This window comes from Equus caballus, chromosome 20 (genome assembly GCF_041296265.1).
Source record: "Equus caballus isolate H_3958 breed thoroughbred chromosome 20, TB-T2T, whole genome shotgun sequence".
Classification (NCBI taxonomy): Eukaryota; Metazoa; Chordata; class Mammalia; order Perissodactyla; family Equidae; genus Equus; species Equus caballus.
In genome coordinates, this window is record NC_091703.1 from 52,992,884 (window position 1) to 53,007,616 (window position 14,733).

The following is a 14,733-nucleotide window of genomic DNA, read 5'->3' on the forward strand; positions in this document are numbered from 1 at the left end:
AGCAGAAGCTTCCTATTGATTAAGGCCATGGTAGCCTTGATTTATCACAGTATCATGCTTCCCTGTCAATCAGTCTTTGTGCTTGAATTTTCAAGAATTGAGTAACAACTTGCATCTCCTATTGTGTACGCACGGACAGCTTTTATAAAATGATAGATCTTTTGAGACACAAAGGTTTATTTAAATAAAATAGGTATGATCTGAACTGATAATTTGACAACAGTTGTTACCTAATTACAGGCATCAGCACAAGTTCCAGCAAATATATTCAAAAACAGCTAACACCTAGCTTTAGCTAGGGAACCTGGTAATTTTAAAAGGAAACCGACACAATAGCAAAAAGCACCTATTTGTAGTGTGAATAGTTTTCATAATGTGCTCATATCTCTCCCTCTGTCCTCTAAAAGAACGCTCTGCATTTATGAGATCTAGTGAGGAGAGGGTATTTTCCTCAACTCTTATAACCTACATATAAAAGGATCAGATTGTCTGAGTTGAATCCAGCAATTCTTAGCTGTGTGACTTTGGCAAGTATTTTACCCCCTACCCAGAGAGTTTTCTCATCTACAGAAGGAAGATAATAATGATGTACCTCATCCAAATGTTATTAAGATGATTAAATGAGAAAATATCCAAAAATATTAGCCATCAACATCATCAAATAGAGACAAATTTGTGTTTATACACAATAGGAATTCTAACTAATGGAATATTCTGTTCAAGGGTCTATATACATGACACTCATGTCTAATGACCAGAATTCAGTCAGATATATCTAATAACGAAAGTTTATGAAATGTAAACACAATGTACTTTTTGATGATGCAGAAGGCACTTCTCAAGTGTTACAGTTTCCAGAGACTTTATTATCAACATCAGTCTATCACCCCCATCCTCTTTACTAACAATGACAATAATAACAGCTATTATGGTACACCCACGAAGGTCCAGGCACCCTTCTGGGCAGCTCACATGTAGGCATTTATTTAACTATCAAAACAAACTGACCTTCAGGTACTATCACTATTTCCATTTTACAAACAACATAGGAAAAATTAGGAGATTTGCCCAAAGTCACACAGATAGGAATTGGGAATATTTGAGAATTTACATGGCTATATACATTGGAGGTTAGTTTGGGATTTTTTTTACCAGCTTTATTAAGATATAATTCACATACTATACAATTCACCCATTTAAAGTTTACAGTTGAAAGGTTTTAGTATATTCATAGATATGTGCAACCATCACCACAGACAATATTAGAACGTTTTCACTTCAAGAAGAAACCCCATATCATTTAGCCACAAGTAACCATTAATCTTCTCTCCATTTCCATAGATCTCTCTATTCTGGACTTTCACATGAGTGGAATCATATTGTATGTGGTATTTTGTGACTGGTTTCTTTCACTTAGCATAATGTTTTCAAGGTTCATCCGTGTTGTAGCATGGATCAGTACTTCATTGCTTTTTATGGCTGAATAATATTCCATTGTATTGATATACCACACTATATTTAAACATTCATCCATTGGTGAATTTGGGGGTTGTTTCCACCTTTTAGGTATTATGAATAATGCTGCTATAAATATTTGTGTACAAGTTTTTATGTAGATATTTGTTTTTATTTCTCTTGGATATATACCTAGGAGTAGAATGGATGAATCACATGGTATCTTTATGCTTAATCATTTGAGGAACTCTTAGACTGTTTTCTGAAGCAACGAGACTATTTTAAATTCCTTCCAGCAGTGTATGAGAGCTCCAATTTCTCCACATCTTTGCCAGTCAACACTTGCTATCACTTTGATTCTAGCCATCCTCGTGGGTGTGAAGCAATATCTCACTGTGGCCTTGATTTACATTTCTCTAATAACTAATTATGTTGAACATCTTTTCAAATGCTTATTAACCATTTGTGTATCTTCTTTGGAGAAACATCTATTCAGATCTTTTACTCATTTTTTAAATTGCATTATTTGTCTTTTCATTGTTGAGTTGTGAGAGTTCTTTATATATCCTAGATAGAAGCCCCTTATCAGATATATGATTTGCAAACATTGTCTCCTATTCGGTAGGTTGTGTTTTCACTTTCTTGATTGGATCCTTTGAAACATTAAAATTTTTAATTTTGATAAAGTTTAACATCTATTTTTCTTTTGTTGCTTGTTCTTTTGGTGTCATATCTAAGGATCTTTTGCTAAATCCAAGGTCATGAAGATTTGCCTCTTTGTTTTCTTCTAAGAGTTTTACAATTTTTGCTCTAACGTTTAGGCTTTTGATCCATTTTGAGTCAATTTTTGTAAACAGGACGAGGCAAGGATCAAACTTCATCCTTTTGCACGTTGTTATCCAGTTGTGCCAACACCACTGCATAGTCCTGGCATCCTTGTCAAAAATCAGTTGACCATAGATGTATGGGTTTATTTCTGGACTCTCAATTCTACTCCATTGATCTATTTGTCCATCCTCATGACTGTATCACACTGTCTTGATTACTATTGCCTTGTAGTACATTTTGCAATAAGGAAGTGTAAGTTCTCTTACTTTATTCTTCTTTTTCAGGATTGTTTTGGGAGGAGTCACTTTTTAAATTCCCTGTTACCATGTTAATCACTCTCCTCATAAAAGTGAAGTTCCCAAAGCGTTCTCATTATTTGAACTTTTTGATTGATTAAATTTGAATGCACAAGAGTTCAGTCAGTCTTTAAGGATCTATGTTTTTCTTTATGGGCTTAGCACTTCTGATTGCAGAACTTGAGAAAATGACTAACGATCACCTTTTGATATTTTTGTTTTATTAGTTTATTTTCTCTAGAACAAGGCTATTCTAGAGCTTGGAGACAGAGTTTAAGCCTCTGCAAGGCATGAACTGCTTCTCTGCATACATGGGCACTCAACAAACTTTCCTACTGGATTTGTCATCCTATATTCATAGTGCTTATGGGAAACAAAGTACTTTATAAAGTTAAATGAGAACAAATACTAAATACAATTAGGATTCTTTCTGTTAGCTAAACTAATTATATATTTTGGGGCTTTCCCCATTCACAATTGTCTTCCTCTTGTTGCATATATCAAATAAATGTCTTTTGTGTGTGTGTCTGTGAGGAAAATTGGCCTTGAATTAACATCTGTTGCCAATCCTCCTCTTTTTGCTTGAGGAAGGCCATTGCTGAGCTAACATCTGTGCCAATCTTCCTCTGTTTTATGTGGGACACCACCACAGCATGGCTCAATGAGCAGTGCTAGGTCTGCGCCCAGGATCTAAACTTGTGAACCCTGGGTCACTACAGCAGAGCACATGAACTTAACCACTGTGCCACTGGGCCAGTCCCATGTCTGACTTTTTTTATTGTGACTTAATTATATGTTTTTATTCTATTTGTTAAATGCCCTGTAAACATATTTCTTCATCAATGTATCTTAGGCTCCAGATTTCCAAGTGGCAGAGGCCAAGTATATGTAACTTTCTCTGTGTAGCCCAAAAAGTGATCCTGGATGATTTTTACATATTGCTGTTAACAGTGAGCATGCAAGGGTTCCTACTAAGAAAATCATTGTGACAATAAAAAGTAAATGATTGAACATGCACTTTCTTTTCTTTTGAAGAAAAATAGAAGAAAATTCAGCTCATTGCTAGAGGTGAGAATGGCATCTTGAGCTGGAATTTTTGTTCCAATGATGAACAGCACTTTTTCTTAAGACAGAAGCATGTATTATTCAGGATATTCAGATATCAAATGCACAACATTTGGAGTCTGTATTCTACACTTGGTTGTGCTACTAATTAACTGTGTGACCTTTGGCAAGTCCCTTTACTGTCCGAGCCTTAATATTTTCTCTCTAAATAAGCATGGGAGAGGAGGAGTGGATGACCTCTACAATCTCTCCTGGCTGTAAATCTCTATGATTCTGTTCTCTATTAGAGCGGGTGAAAACTCACCCTAGAGGAAATGAACTAATCCTGGCTACTGCCTAGGAATTTGTTCAACAGCTATTCTACCCACACCTCTGATGCTGTTGGCTCCTTAAAACAGTAGTAACATTTCAATTCTCCCCTTCCCTCGGCATGTCATCCCCCTTTAAATAGAGATGCATAATAAATCACCAAGAAAAAAATAAATGATGGTTTTAATTAAAACACTAAAGAAACTTACCTGAGCACCACCTGCACCTCCCCAAACCATGAAGTTCTGGATTAGGGTGGGGCCAGTACCATCATCCCAAGGGGGCTGAAACTTAGGGTATACAAAGAGACCATACCTAGAAAACAAAGCAGAAAGTGAAATTTACCCAGTTTCTATGTTTCAAATATCCCACTTTTTCTTGTTGGAAAATACAAAATAAAGGTAATGGATAAGGTAGAGCAGAGATGAGAGCTGTGACCCTTGTCTCTGTCACTTCCTGTCCCTCAGTATTTCCATTCTGTCATCCTCTGTGACCTGCTCCTGGATCCCAACAAGATGAAGACCGCCATGATCCTATTCTGTTCTATCAGCCCCACCTGGGCTGACCCCCCACCTAGGAGTCTGGACACCTTCATCTAGCCCTTCAGAACATGGTCCCCTATTCCATCAGCCCCCTTCTAGATTCACTCCTTGCTCGGAGAGTGGATTCCAGCACCTGCAATCCCTCCAACTTTTGTTCTTCCACCTAAAATGCCCTACCATTGCCATATTCTGGATGCCTTCCTCCCTCACATTCCAGGGCTGCAGAGAGTGGCTAGATAAGAACTTCATAAGCAATGATAATATCATGACATGTGCTAATCTCAGCCTCAGCTGGCGCTTCAACGTCGCATAGCAATCGTTCTTAATCCTTATTCCACTCTCCTTATCATTTTCCATCATAGCAGTATTACTATACTATTATTATCATTATTATTTATAGCTATCAATTACTGAGTTGCTATTATATTCCAGATGTTCTCTTAGGTGCATCACATAAGTCATCTCTAATTTTCACATCAAACTTTCCATGTCCATCTGTCCTCATTTACAAATAAGGGGTCTGACTCTTAAAAAAAAAAAAGAAAAAAAAGCAATGTACTAGCAGGAAAGCCAGGATTTGAATCAGGGCCTGACTGACCTATGAAGTCTGTATTTTTCCCATCTCCACAGATCCCCTACTCCACCTGTTTCCGCTGCCCTTGCTCCTAGCTCCGTACCCTGTACAGAACAAAGACTTTGAACAGTCCTTTCTCCTCTTACAGCATGCAAGTCACAAAGGAAGAGCCCCTATTCCCAGGCTCATCTCCCCACTCGCCTCCTGAGGCCAGGCCCTCCAGCCTTCAGGGGCTCTGCATTACCAGCTGCTCCCAATTTTTTGGAAGTTTCATTGCTCTCTCTATTGCACTGTCCTCTGGATAGCACACTATCCTGCTGCCCTCTCAAGTGACTTCCCTCTCCTTTCCCTTCCCTTCACCACCAAACTTTCATGTACCCAGGCACATCATCAAATCTCACTTGTTTGCCAAAAGTTATGAGTTATTTGTGAGTGTTCTACACAAAAATCCTAACTCAGAAGCTTTACACCCAAAATATAGATGAACTTCCCCAAAGTTACCTTGTACAAGAATGTGCAACATTCCCAGTGAAGGAGAGAAGTGGAGCTTGTGATGCTCGGCTGGTCACAAGATGAAAAAAGTAGCCATAACCAGCAGCACATACCCTGTTCCCCTAGAGAAATTAAGGACAGTTAAATAACAGTTATTCCATATACAATAAGGTTGCTGGAAAGACTCTTATTTGTGCCCATTCTGCTTTTTCTTTCACTTCCTTTCAAGGCATTTTGATACTTTTATCAACTCATTGACCTTTTATTTTTCCCCCTGGGGATCAAAAATATACTCATTCCCCTTCCTCCAGGCAGCTCATCTGGACTGTAATTTGCCCACCTCACGAACAGGCATCTCATGTTAAAGTGTCATCGTAAGCTTCCTCAGCGAGAAGTTACTTGTGACATTTGGTCCAAGCTCTCCTCTGTGGTATATGCAAGAATATACGGTGGCTCTCAAGGAGTACCTTGAAGCCAAGTCTACACCAAGTGTTCTCTCCAAGCCTTCAAACAAATCAATGTTTTGGCTATGGGCTGATGGCCAGTGATTGCACCAGGCATGCCTTAGTTCTGAGACAGTGGCTGAGTTCAAATACAGCTCAAATCTTCTCAATGTACTCTTATCCCAATCGGATCATTTTAATCACCTTAATATTTCTTTATACTTTTTACTATATAAATAATTTAATATCTTTCATATGCTCATATAAAACATAAATTCTCCATTGGACCATATGGGTTCTGAGTTCTAATTCTGATCACACTGAACACCATGAGATCATCCTTATAAATTCAATGAAGTGCCTATCATCTATTCATCACTATGTAACATACTTCAAGACAGAGTAGACAACTGACTCCCTGAAGAGTCTAATATTGTAAACAGAGGTATTTTGCTTGGCCTACCCAAGTTTTACTAAAACTTTTATTTTGTTTCTAACATTTTAAAATCAGGAGACTTGATATAAAAATTCAGACTTCCACTTTTTTGGAAAATACCGAACCCAAATTCCTGCGGAGTAGTCATGGATCCACTGGAGCTAGGAAGGGCCTGCCTTCTTAGACTATGGATTATTTCGCCACAGGCCCCACCCTTCCCGCTTCAGTAATTTATGACAGCAGCCTAGTCCCTGCAGGCATTTGAATTTGCAACCTCTTAACTCCGGACAGTAAATGACATGTTGGTTGCTCCACTTTTGAGTGAGCAGAATGAAAGGCCAATAGATCAGACTGCTGGATAACTTCCTAAATGTTTGTGCAGCTCTGTCCTCTCTGGGCCTGAGAGGCTGTTCAAAGGATAAGATGCCCGTATCTACCTAGAGACTAGAAGTCAAGGAATAGTCAGCTCAGCCTGCCTCAGGCCTAACTAAACCTTGTGCTACAGGGATAAAGGGAGGCCCAGAGGCTTCCACATGGTTTATCCCTGATCACCTGGGGGTTTGACACGGCTGAGATGGTATGAGAAAAAGAATGCCAGAGTGGCCTCTGTGTGAGTAAATCAGTCTCCCGGGAGCACACACTAAGGGACTAGAACAGCTCATCCTGAACACTGGCATCAGGGCACAGAAAAGAGAATGGGGAGCAGCGAGGATTGTGACACCATGCAACCCAACAAGGCATAAAATATCTTTCTAAACAACAACAGTTCGGTGCCATAGTTGCCTCTATATAGGGCTCCCAGGAACTACGCGGTGAACATCTTGCTAGAACAGTTTCTTAAACTTTAGTGTGTACACCCGGGGGAGGGTTGCCAGATTTAGCAAATAAATACATAGGAGCCCAGTTAAATTTAAATCTCAGGTTAAAAAAAAAACACTAATCTTTTTTTTAGTATAAGTGTGTTCCAAATATTGTATGAGATATACTAAAAACTTATTGGTTGTATATCTGAAATTTAAATTTGGCCAAGTATGCTGCATTTTATCTGGCAACCCTAACCTGGGTATATAAAATACAAATTTCTAGGCCCTGCCACCAGATATTCTGATTTAGTAGGTGCTGGGGTGATGGTGAAGGGGTGGGGGAAAGTATTCTGCACTCTTGAGAACCACAGGTGCTTCCAATGCAGGTGATCTTTTGACACATTTTGAGAACTTCTACTCTAGAGCTGACTGAGGTATTAACGCTGGGTCATAGAAGACATTCAAAGAGGAGAGAGACACTGGGAAGCATTCATTTCCTAGCGATTTTGCCATGAACTGCTTTGAGAACCCAGTGCAAATGGAAGCCACTGCTGAAAACTGAAGGAAGATAGAGACCTAGAAACTCAGGGTAGGAATCTGTTACCAGATCCCCAGCAAAAGGACTGTGCAATTCAGTGCAAGTGATACTTATGTTGAATTTTTTTCTTTTCCTTAGAAGTACCTATCTTGTTTGAGTTTTGACCAAGTATAATAATAATACTCATAGTAAAGATTTATAAAGAAGCTGCTACAGTCCAGGTACCAGACTTCAGTCCCATTTATTTTCACAATTCTGCGTTGTGTATTATTATTATTATAATTTCACAGACAGAGAAATTGAAGCTTGGAGATGTTGAGTAACTTTCTCAAAGTCACAGAGTTGATAATTGTCAGAGCCAACTCCATCTCATCCAAGCCTGGAAGTGTCAGAGATTGTAGCTCAGGAAAGAGAAATGAAGGCAAGACCCAGAACCAGGATGCCAAACAATAGGGTGCAGTTGAAGAAATGTAAACAGTAGGATGCAATGCAAAGTCACATCACCATGTCAAGGGAAGAACAGGACAATTTGCTACAGCCTCCCCAGTAACGGACAAAACTATTGAGCAACATTCTTTGCGGAAGTCGAGTATCATGGGCATTCAAGCAAGAGAAATTCCAGAGAGAAATTAACTATCCAAGTAAGCCAGCTCCTTGAGAGGGGCATCCATATTCATAGTCACTAGATAAAAGTCAGTTAACCCTTCAGGCACCAGCTAACATGGTGGGCAAGACTGGGGTAGTGTTTGATATTACTACATAGCTATATGTTTCCTCAATATTGGGGAGCATTTTTCAGGTGAGATTTAACTAAGGAATTGTTCTCTTCACACCAAAATTCCAGACAGTATAGCATCCCTTCCATCTCTACCACATGGAAAAGGGAACGCTCAGCTTAGAGGGTACAGAGAGCCATATGGGCAAGGAGGTGGGCCAACTGCCACAAGTAGACAGGAAAAGACATGGCATTTTGAAGAGTACATTTAAGGAGGGTGAGGGTTCTGAAACTCTAGCTTCGTAGGGATTGAGTGTTATCAAGGCTTAGACAAGAAGTTAATGAGGATTGGCTTCATCAGATTCTTGAGCAACAACAGAAGACTGAGATTGTCTGAAACTGTTATTTAATATCAGTGCAGACAGTGAGGAATATGGATGTTGGGATGTGACACAGGAAAGGGTTAGAAGCAAAAGAGGAAGTTCTGACCTGCTCAACAACAGAGCTCCTTCTCACAGCCTTTTACACAGCTCAAGGAGTTTCCCTGCCTTCTGAGTAAGGAGGGGTTGAGAGGGAAGACTCCAGTCAGACCCTTTTGGTTGTGGCTCTTCCCTATTCATCCTTAGGCTGAGCAAACTCATTTCATCCCATGGTTTCAGTCATTGTAGACTAATATTTTATTGACTTTAATTCCTAAATGAAAGCACTTTAGGTATTAAAGGTAGCTCTCTGAACCTGGGGGACCCACTGGCATCATAACATAGCCATCCTCCCTATGGAAGGGGGCTTTAAAGAGCCTATTTCTCTCCGGGTGTGCCACACGTTCCACTTGAAACACACATGCATGCACATACACACACACACAAACGCATGCAGAACCAAGTAAAGTCAATATGGAAGAAAAACTGAAATAGGTTCTTTTAAAACCAACAAGACCCAAGTCCCACCTCATGTGAGAGGAGGAACCCATGTCCCAATGCCCCAGTCCCTGGAGGCCTTTTGGAGAAGTATGAGTGAGGGCCAGAGTTTACCCTGAGACTAGAAGCCCAGCCAGCATGCAGCAGCAAAGACCTGGTTGGGGAAGCTAATACAGCTGACACAATCCCAGGTGCTGTTTCTTTAACTTTACCTTCTTATTCACCGTGGCTCCGAAGGCTCTTTCATCCTGAGTATTTGTAATTATCCACCCACTCCTCCTTTTCCACTCAGTTATAGAACATTTTCTTTCTTTGTGGACTAGTGGCCCATTTTCTACTGCACTTCATTATTTTGGATTCTGAGCATTTCTCCAATGTCCTGAGGCCATATAAAAGTCTAATCACATCTCTTACCTACCACATGGTGTTCAGCAAAAGTGACTTTGGGACATCATTGAATATGAAGTTGAATTACTGTTCAAGATGGTAATGTGACTTCAGGGAACCTGGGCCATTTCTAAGACTCCACTCATCTTGGGGTGGTATAGTCTAGAGCCATGGTTGTCAATCAGGGATGATTTTGTTCCCCAGGGAGCATTTGGAAATCTCTGCAGACATTTTTGGTTGTCACAACTTGGGGGCAAGGAGGTGTTACTGGCATTAAGTGGGTAAAGACCAGGGATGCTACTATACAGAGGACAGCCTCTCATGACGAAGAATTAAATGGCTCCAAATGTTAATACTGCCATAGTCAAGAAACTCTGGTCTAAAGTCTGGGCTATGAATTGTTGAAGTAACCCATACCCATTTTCTGGTATTCCATCTCCAAAGTTTGATGGAGAGACTCACCTAAATATAAAAACATGGTTCATTACAATAAGAATACTTTAACCGTCTTTACTAGGAGGGTACTTATATCTTTTTAAATGATCAAATCTGGTATTAGGCATTCCCCAAAAGCATACTTATTAGCAATAAATCAGTAATCTCAATTCTTCCCTCATGCTAGGAAACAGGACATGCACTTATGATTCTCAGCTTCAGGAAGAATCAGTGTCTCTGGGTTGGCAGATACAAGTAACCAAGATATCTCTTCAGCCCCCATAGAAACACAAGGAAGCACATGGTTATTGAGTCTCAGTTATGGTTATGCAACTCGAACCTTCCTCAGGGAAGCACATGTGAGGCTCCGCCTTCCACATAGCCTGTGCTGATTGGCTGTGTCTCGACCACACCTGTGATCCATGAGTATCTAAGCACTGAGGGTTAGGGAACAGGGTTTCTTAACCACCCAACTTTTCTGCAAGTTTACAGACAACAAGAAAGATGCGCTCAAGGCTAGAAGTGATCATCTCTCTTGGACATACATTCTATTTCACCACCAATGAAATGCTAGTTCATTACCAAGACTCTACCAGGAGGGGAAAGATTCAAATAGTTCAAGGATTTATTCCAAGGGCTACATCCTTATTCATCACCTTTGCCAGACAGGTATGCAGAGAGCATGTATTTTGAGCAAATGAATTGATTTGTCGAATCGTCTGCCCTAGTGTCATTAGTATTTTACGGAGCATCTCTGTGATCAGGTAGAAACGCTTTCCAGGTGCATTTATCATGGGGCAGGAGAGTCTTCTGGTAGCCGAGAAGGCTCACTTTTCTTATAAAAGAAGCACTTGGACAGTCAGATCACATTACTTCCCAGCCCGTTTTACTCTCCATTCCAATTGGGTATGCTACAAATGATTCATGAGGAAAAACCACATATTTATGCAGGCAGCCGGCGGCTTGTGGGGAAGGGTTTAAGGAAAGCAGGGAATTTTGTGTGGAAATCAATTCTTTGCGGAAGTCAATGTATTATGGACATTCAAGCAAGAGAAATTCCAGAGAGAAATTAACTGCCCAAGTAAGCCAGCTCCTTGAGGTGTGCATCTGTAGTCACTAGAAAAAGTGAGTTAACCCTTCAGGCAGCTCTTAAATATACATTAGCTATTGAGTCTGGAGAGCTAAAGAACTGAAATTGGCCTTTAAACACAGAATTCCTTACAAAATTGATTAACAAACCAGAACAAATTCCCCTCAAATTAAATGGATGTTTCCAAAGGGCTCGTCTTTGGGGTTTTTCTGCAGACTATCCTAAACAGGAGTCTGGTCATAGGAAATTTCCAGTGTCTACATAAACATGGGACACAAACACTTTCCAGGCTGAGGTTGACGCAGGTTATGTCTACTGGAAAGCTGAAGCCTCTGAACAGATAACAAGGAATCCCCACAAAGGAGTCAGAGAGTCAGATGCTAAGGGCCGGGGGAAGACAACCTGGAAATGGAGTGCTCTAAATGCTGCTGGTGCTGCACGGAAGAGCCATCACCAACACGTATTTGGAAAGCATGGAAAGGCCTATCTAAGGAATATACAAAGGAATTCCACAAGTTCCTTAAACAGGAATATCACGCTTGAGTCCTCACCAGCAAGAAGGCACAAAGCTCAGGCTTTGCTTCTTTGAGAAACTGCTCTGGACTTGGCTGAGCTGCAGCCTGGGCAGGGAGGCAGGCAGACCACTCATGGCTGTGAAAATTAAAAGAAGAATCTCACACTGGAAGTGCCCTCGTACCACACATGGTTGATAGTGAGTAAACTATAAAGATGGCTGACTGGAAGCCAAGGTGAATTCCCTGTGCTGGGGCAGAGCATTCGGTCCCAGGCTCTGCGTCAGGGCAATCTGGGAATAAGACATAACCACAAATCACTGCCGAGACTTAAGGATCAACTGCATTTCTTCCCCTCCGTCTGCCACACCAGAGATTTGAAGGTCAAAAAGGGAGACCACGTTTGTGGGAGAGAGGCTTAGGCTTCAGGGTTGATTGCCAGCCACCAGGATTAGGTCACCTTCTTCTAGTCTAATACGGGCTTTAGTCGAGTTAGTTTTGTCCCCACATCAATTTCCTGGTTTTGCTATTGCTCTGTGGTGATGGCTGTGGTTGCGCTGCTGCAGGGGATGTTGGGAGCAGGGCACACGGGAACTCTCTGCTACGTTTTTGCAACTTCTTCTGAGTCTAAAATTATTTCACAATTAACAAGTTTAAGAAAACAAAAGTGAAAAAATGCTAATTAATCACACTAATGCAGGGACTTTTAAAAACTACTTTGCCAGACTGCAAGAAAACTGAAAAGCGAGTCAGGAGAAAAGTCACAAAAACTGAGCACACACAAGTCTTGCGTGCATTCCCTTAGGGGGCAGTGTGACTCTGAACCACTCACACAGCAGGATGTAGAAGCCACCAGCCATGAAACACTTCCTCAGAGTAAAGGAATGTCTGTCTCTCCAACATCAGGACCACCCTGGAAGAGGGCAGGGTTGTACACCACAGCTCTTTCTGTCACACACACACATACACACTCCCCACACATCATCGTTGTTGTAGCCTCCTTATGATCCCTTTGGAACAATGGTGTATTTCTAAAATACATTTTTCAAAGCACTCGGTGTATCATCCACATAGGACACATTTAATAAACACTGACTTGCTGTTCACCCAGTGACTGAAATGACCTTCATTGGCCCTGGGGGTTAAGAGAAGTTCATAATTTTTAGGTTTGCCACACAGGCCCAGTTATCACCCAGGTCCTTAGTTGTGGCACATTCCAGACAATAGAATACAAAAGAAACAGCAGAGCAGAACACCAGTGGCACAGCTGAAAAGTGGAGTGAACCATGCAAGACTGAACACTGAGAGATGAGTCCCGTGGGATCGAAATGCAGCCACAGACTAAATATCTTATTTTCCCATCATCAAAGTGATTGTGGGGTCTTGGAATCTATGCTTTACTTTTCTCTTTCTTCCCCTCATTCTTTGGATAGAATTAAACCTACATTCATTCATTCATTGTGTTCAATTAATTTTTTTGAGCAACTACTATGTTTCAGACACTATGTTAGGGGCTAAAAGCTAAGAAGCTAATGAAAAGAGAACCACTGAATTTTAAGGTCATCGAAAATGAAAATGTCAGGAATATATCTAATGAACATATTTAATGAATCTGGATTACCAACTTAAACTAAAACCTCATTCTCAAAACACATGCATTGTATTTGTTTTTCAGTTTGTAAAATGGTTATACAAGGAAGAAAGTAAGTGAATGGCAAGGCAAGGCATCCAGCGGGGAACAACAGCTTGTTTTGAACTCAGCTTTTCCCTCGCTGACAGTATTGTTCTACAGGTCTGGCTGCAAAGGCGCGGGTGACCTACGTCAGCTTTTCAGATGGCCTCTGGTGCTCTGCACCTATAGCCAGTTCAGCTCTTCTTCCAGTTGACTGGTGGCCAGGACACTTGCCCAGGAGACAATGTGCCACCCAGTGAAGCAATCAGAGAGACAGCACCCCTGGCATTCAAAGTGGGATCGAGATACATTCCAGCCACAGGTAGGAAGCTGAGTTGGGCAAGCCTGAGGGTCTACTTTCCTCTGGCTATTTCAACATAGTCAAGATCATGCTACCCACGAAAGTATGCAAAACATAGTTCTTTAGGCCCCAAAGCTTGCTGTTGTAGCTATGCAACAAGCCCTGGAGTCACCAAGTTAAATGCTGCTCTTTTGGCTCTGGGTCTAGAGTTTGGTCTCCTTCCGTCTTCGCAGGTCTGCCTCCTTTCCTTACTGGCATATTAGCTGCCCCCATTAGGCACCTAAAATGGTGTGTAAGTGCTCTGCTTGGAATAAACACAATTACGAGTCTGGAAGAGGGTCGAGGAGATAACCATGACTTTTATTAGGGGTTATTCAGCTGAAAGTAATTAAAAACAGACGATCAGAGGGAGACGGGGAAGCTCATTCTCTCAGTTTCTCAGAAACTTGGCATAATTGCCATAACACAGTAGACGCTCACAGGAGTGTCCCGGAAGAGCACAGCCATTAACCCTTTCGCAGATGATCCAGGGGATAAAATCATTGGAAAAGGGGAAACCGAATGACCTTCGCACTACTCTGATGCAATTCCTCATTCATGGGTCTATGGTTAGGAAAACTACCAGAAAAAATAAATTTTTAAGTTGTTTAGAGAGAAATTTACCAAGAAAAAGTAATGTTAAGTTGTACTAAATGGCAGGATAAAACATCAAGGCCGTCAGAGTGTAGTTCATTCATCCTGGAATCTGACAAGATCTCAGGGACCTCATGACTTTGCTGACCCCAGTTCTGAGCACTCTTAAAGGGCAGCAATATGACCGCATCAATATAGTAAGATCGTGAAGATTTAACAAAGAATTATTATTGGAACCGAGACAAAAATAAGCAACCACAGTGGACAGCTCAGGAAGATATTTTAGTTTG

The 14,733-nt window shown here is 40.9% G+C and overlaps 1 protein-coding gene across 4 annotated transcripts in view; it reads right to left on the reverse strand.

Annotated features, from left to right (window-relative positions):
• The window catches only part of PKHD1 (PKHD1 ciliary IPT domain containing fibrocystin/polyductin), a 414,787-nt gene that overhangs the window by 223,927 nt on the left and 176,127 nt on the right, over positions 1-14,733 (reverse strand). For all 4 annotated transcript variants that reach the window (XR_002802305.2, XM_014734488.3, XM_070244730.1 and 1 more), the window contains 2 exons: positions 5,571-5,683; positions 4,163-4,268 (listed from right to left, as the gene is read on the reverse strand). Coding sequence is in view for 3 of the 4 variants with exons in the window: in XM_014734488.3 (XP_014589974.3) it covers positions 4,163-4,268; positions 5,571-5,683 (219 nt within the window). In the remaining variant the exon portion in view is untranslated. The remainder of the gene's footprint in view (positions 1-4,162; positions 4,269-5,570; positions 5,684-14,733) is intronic.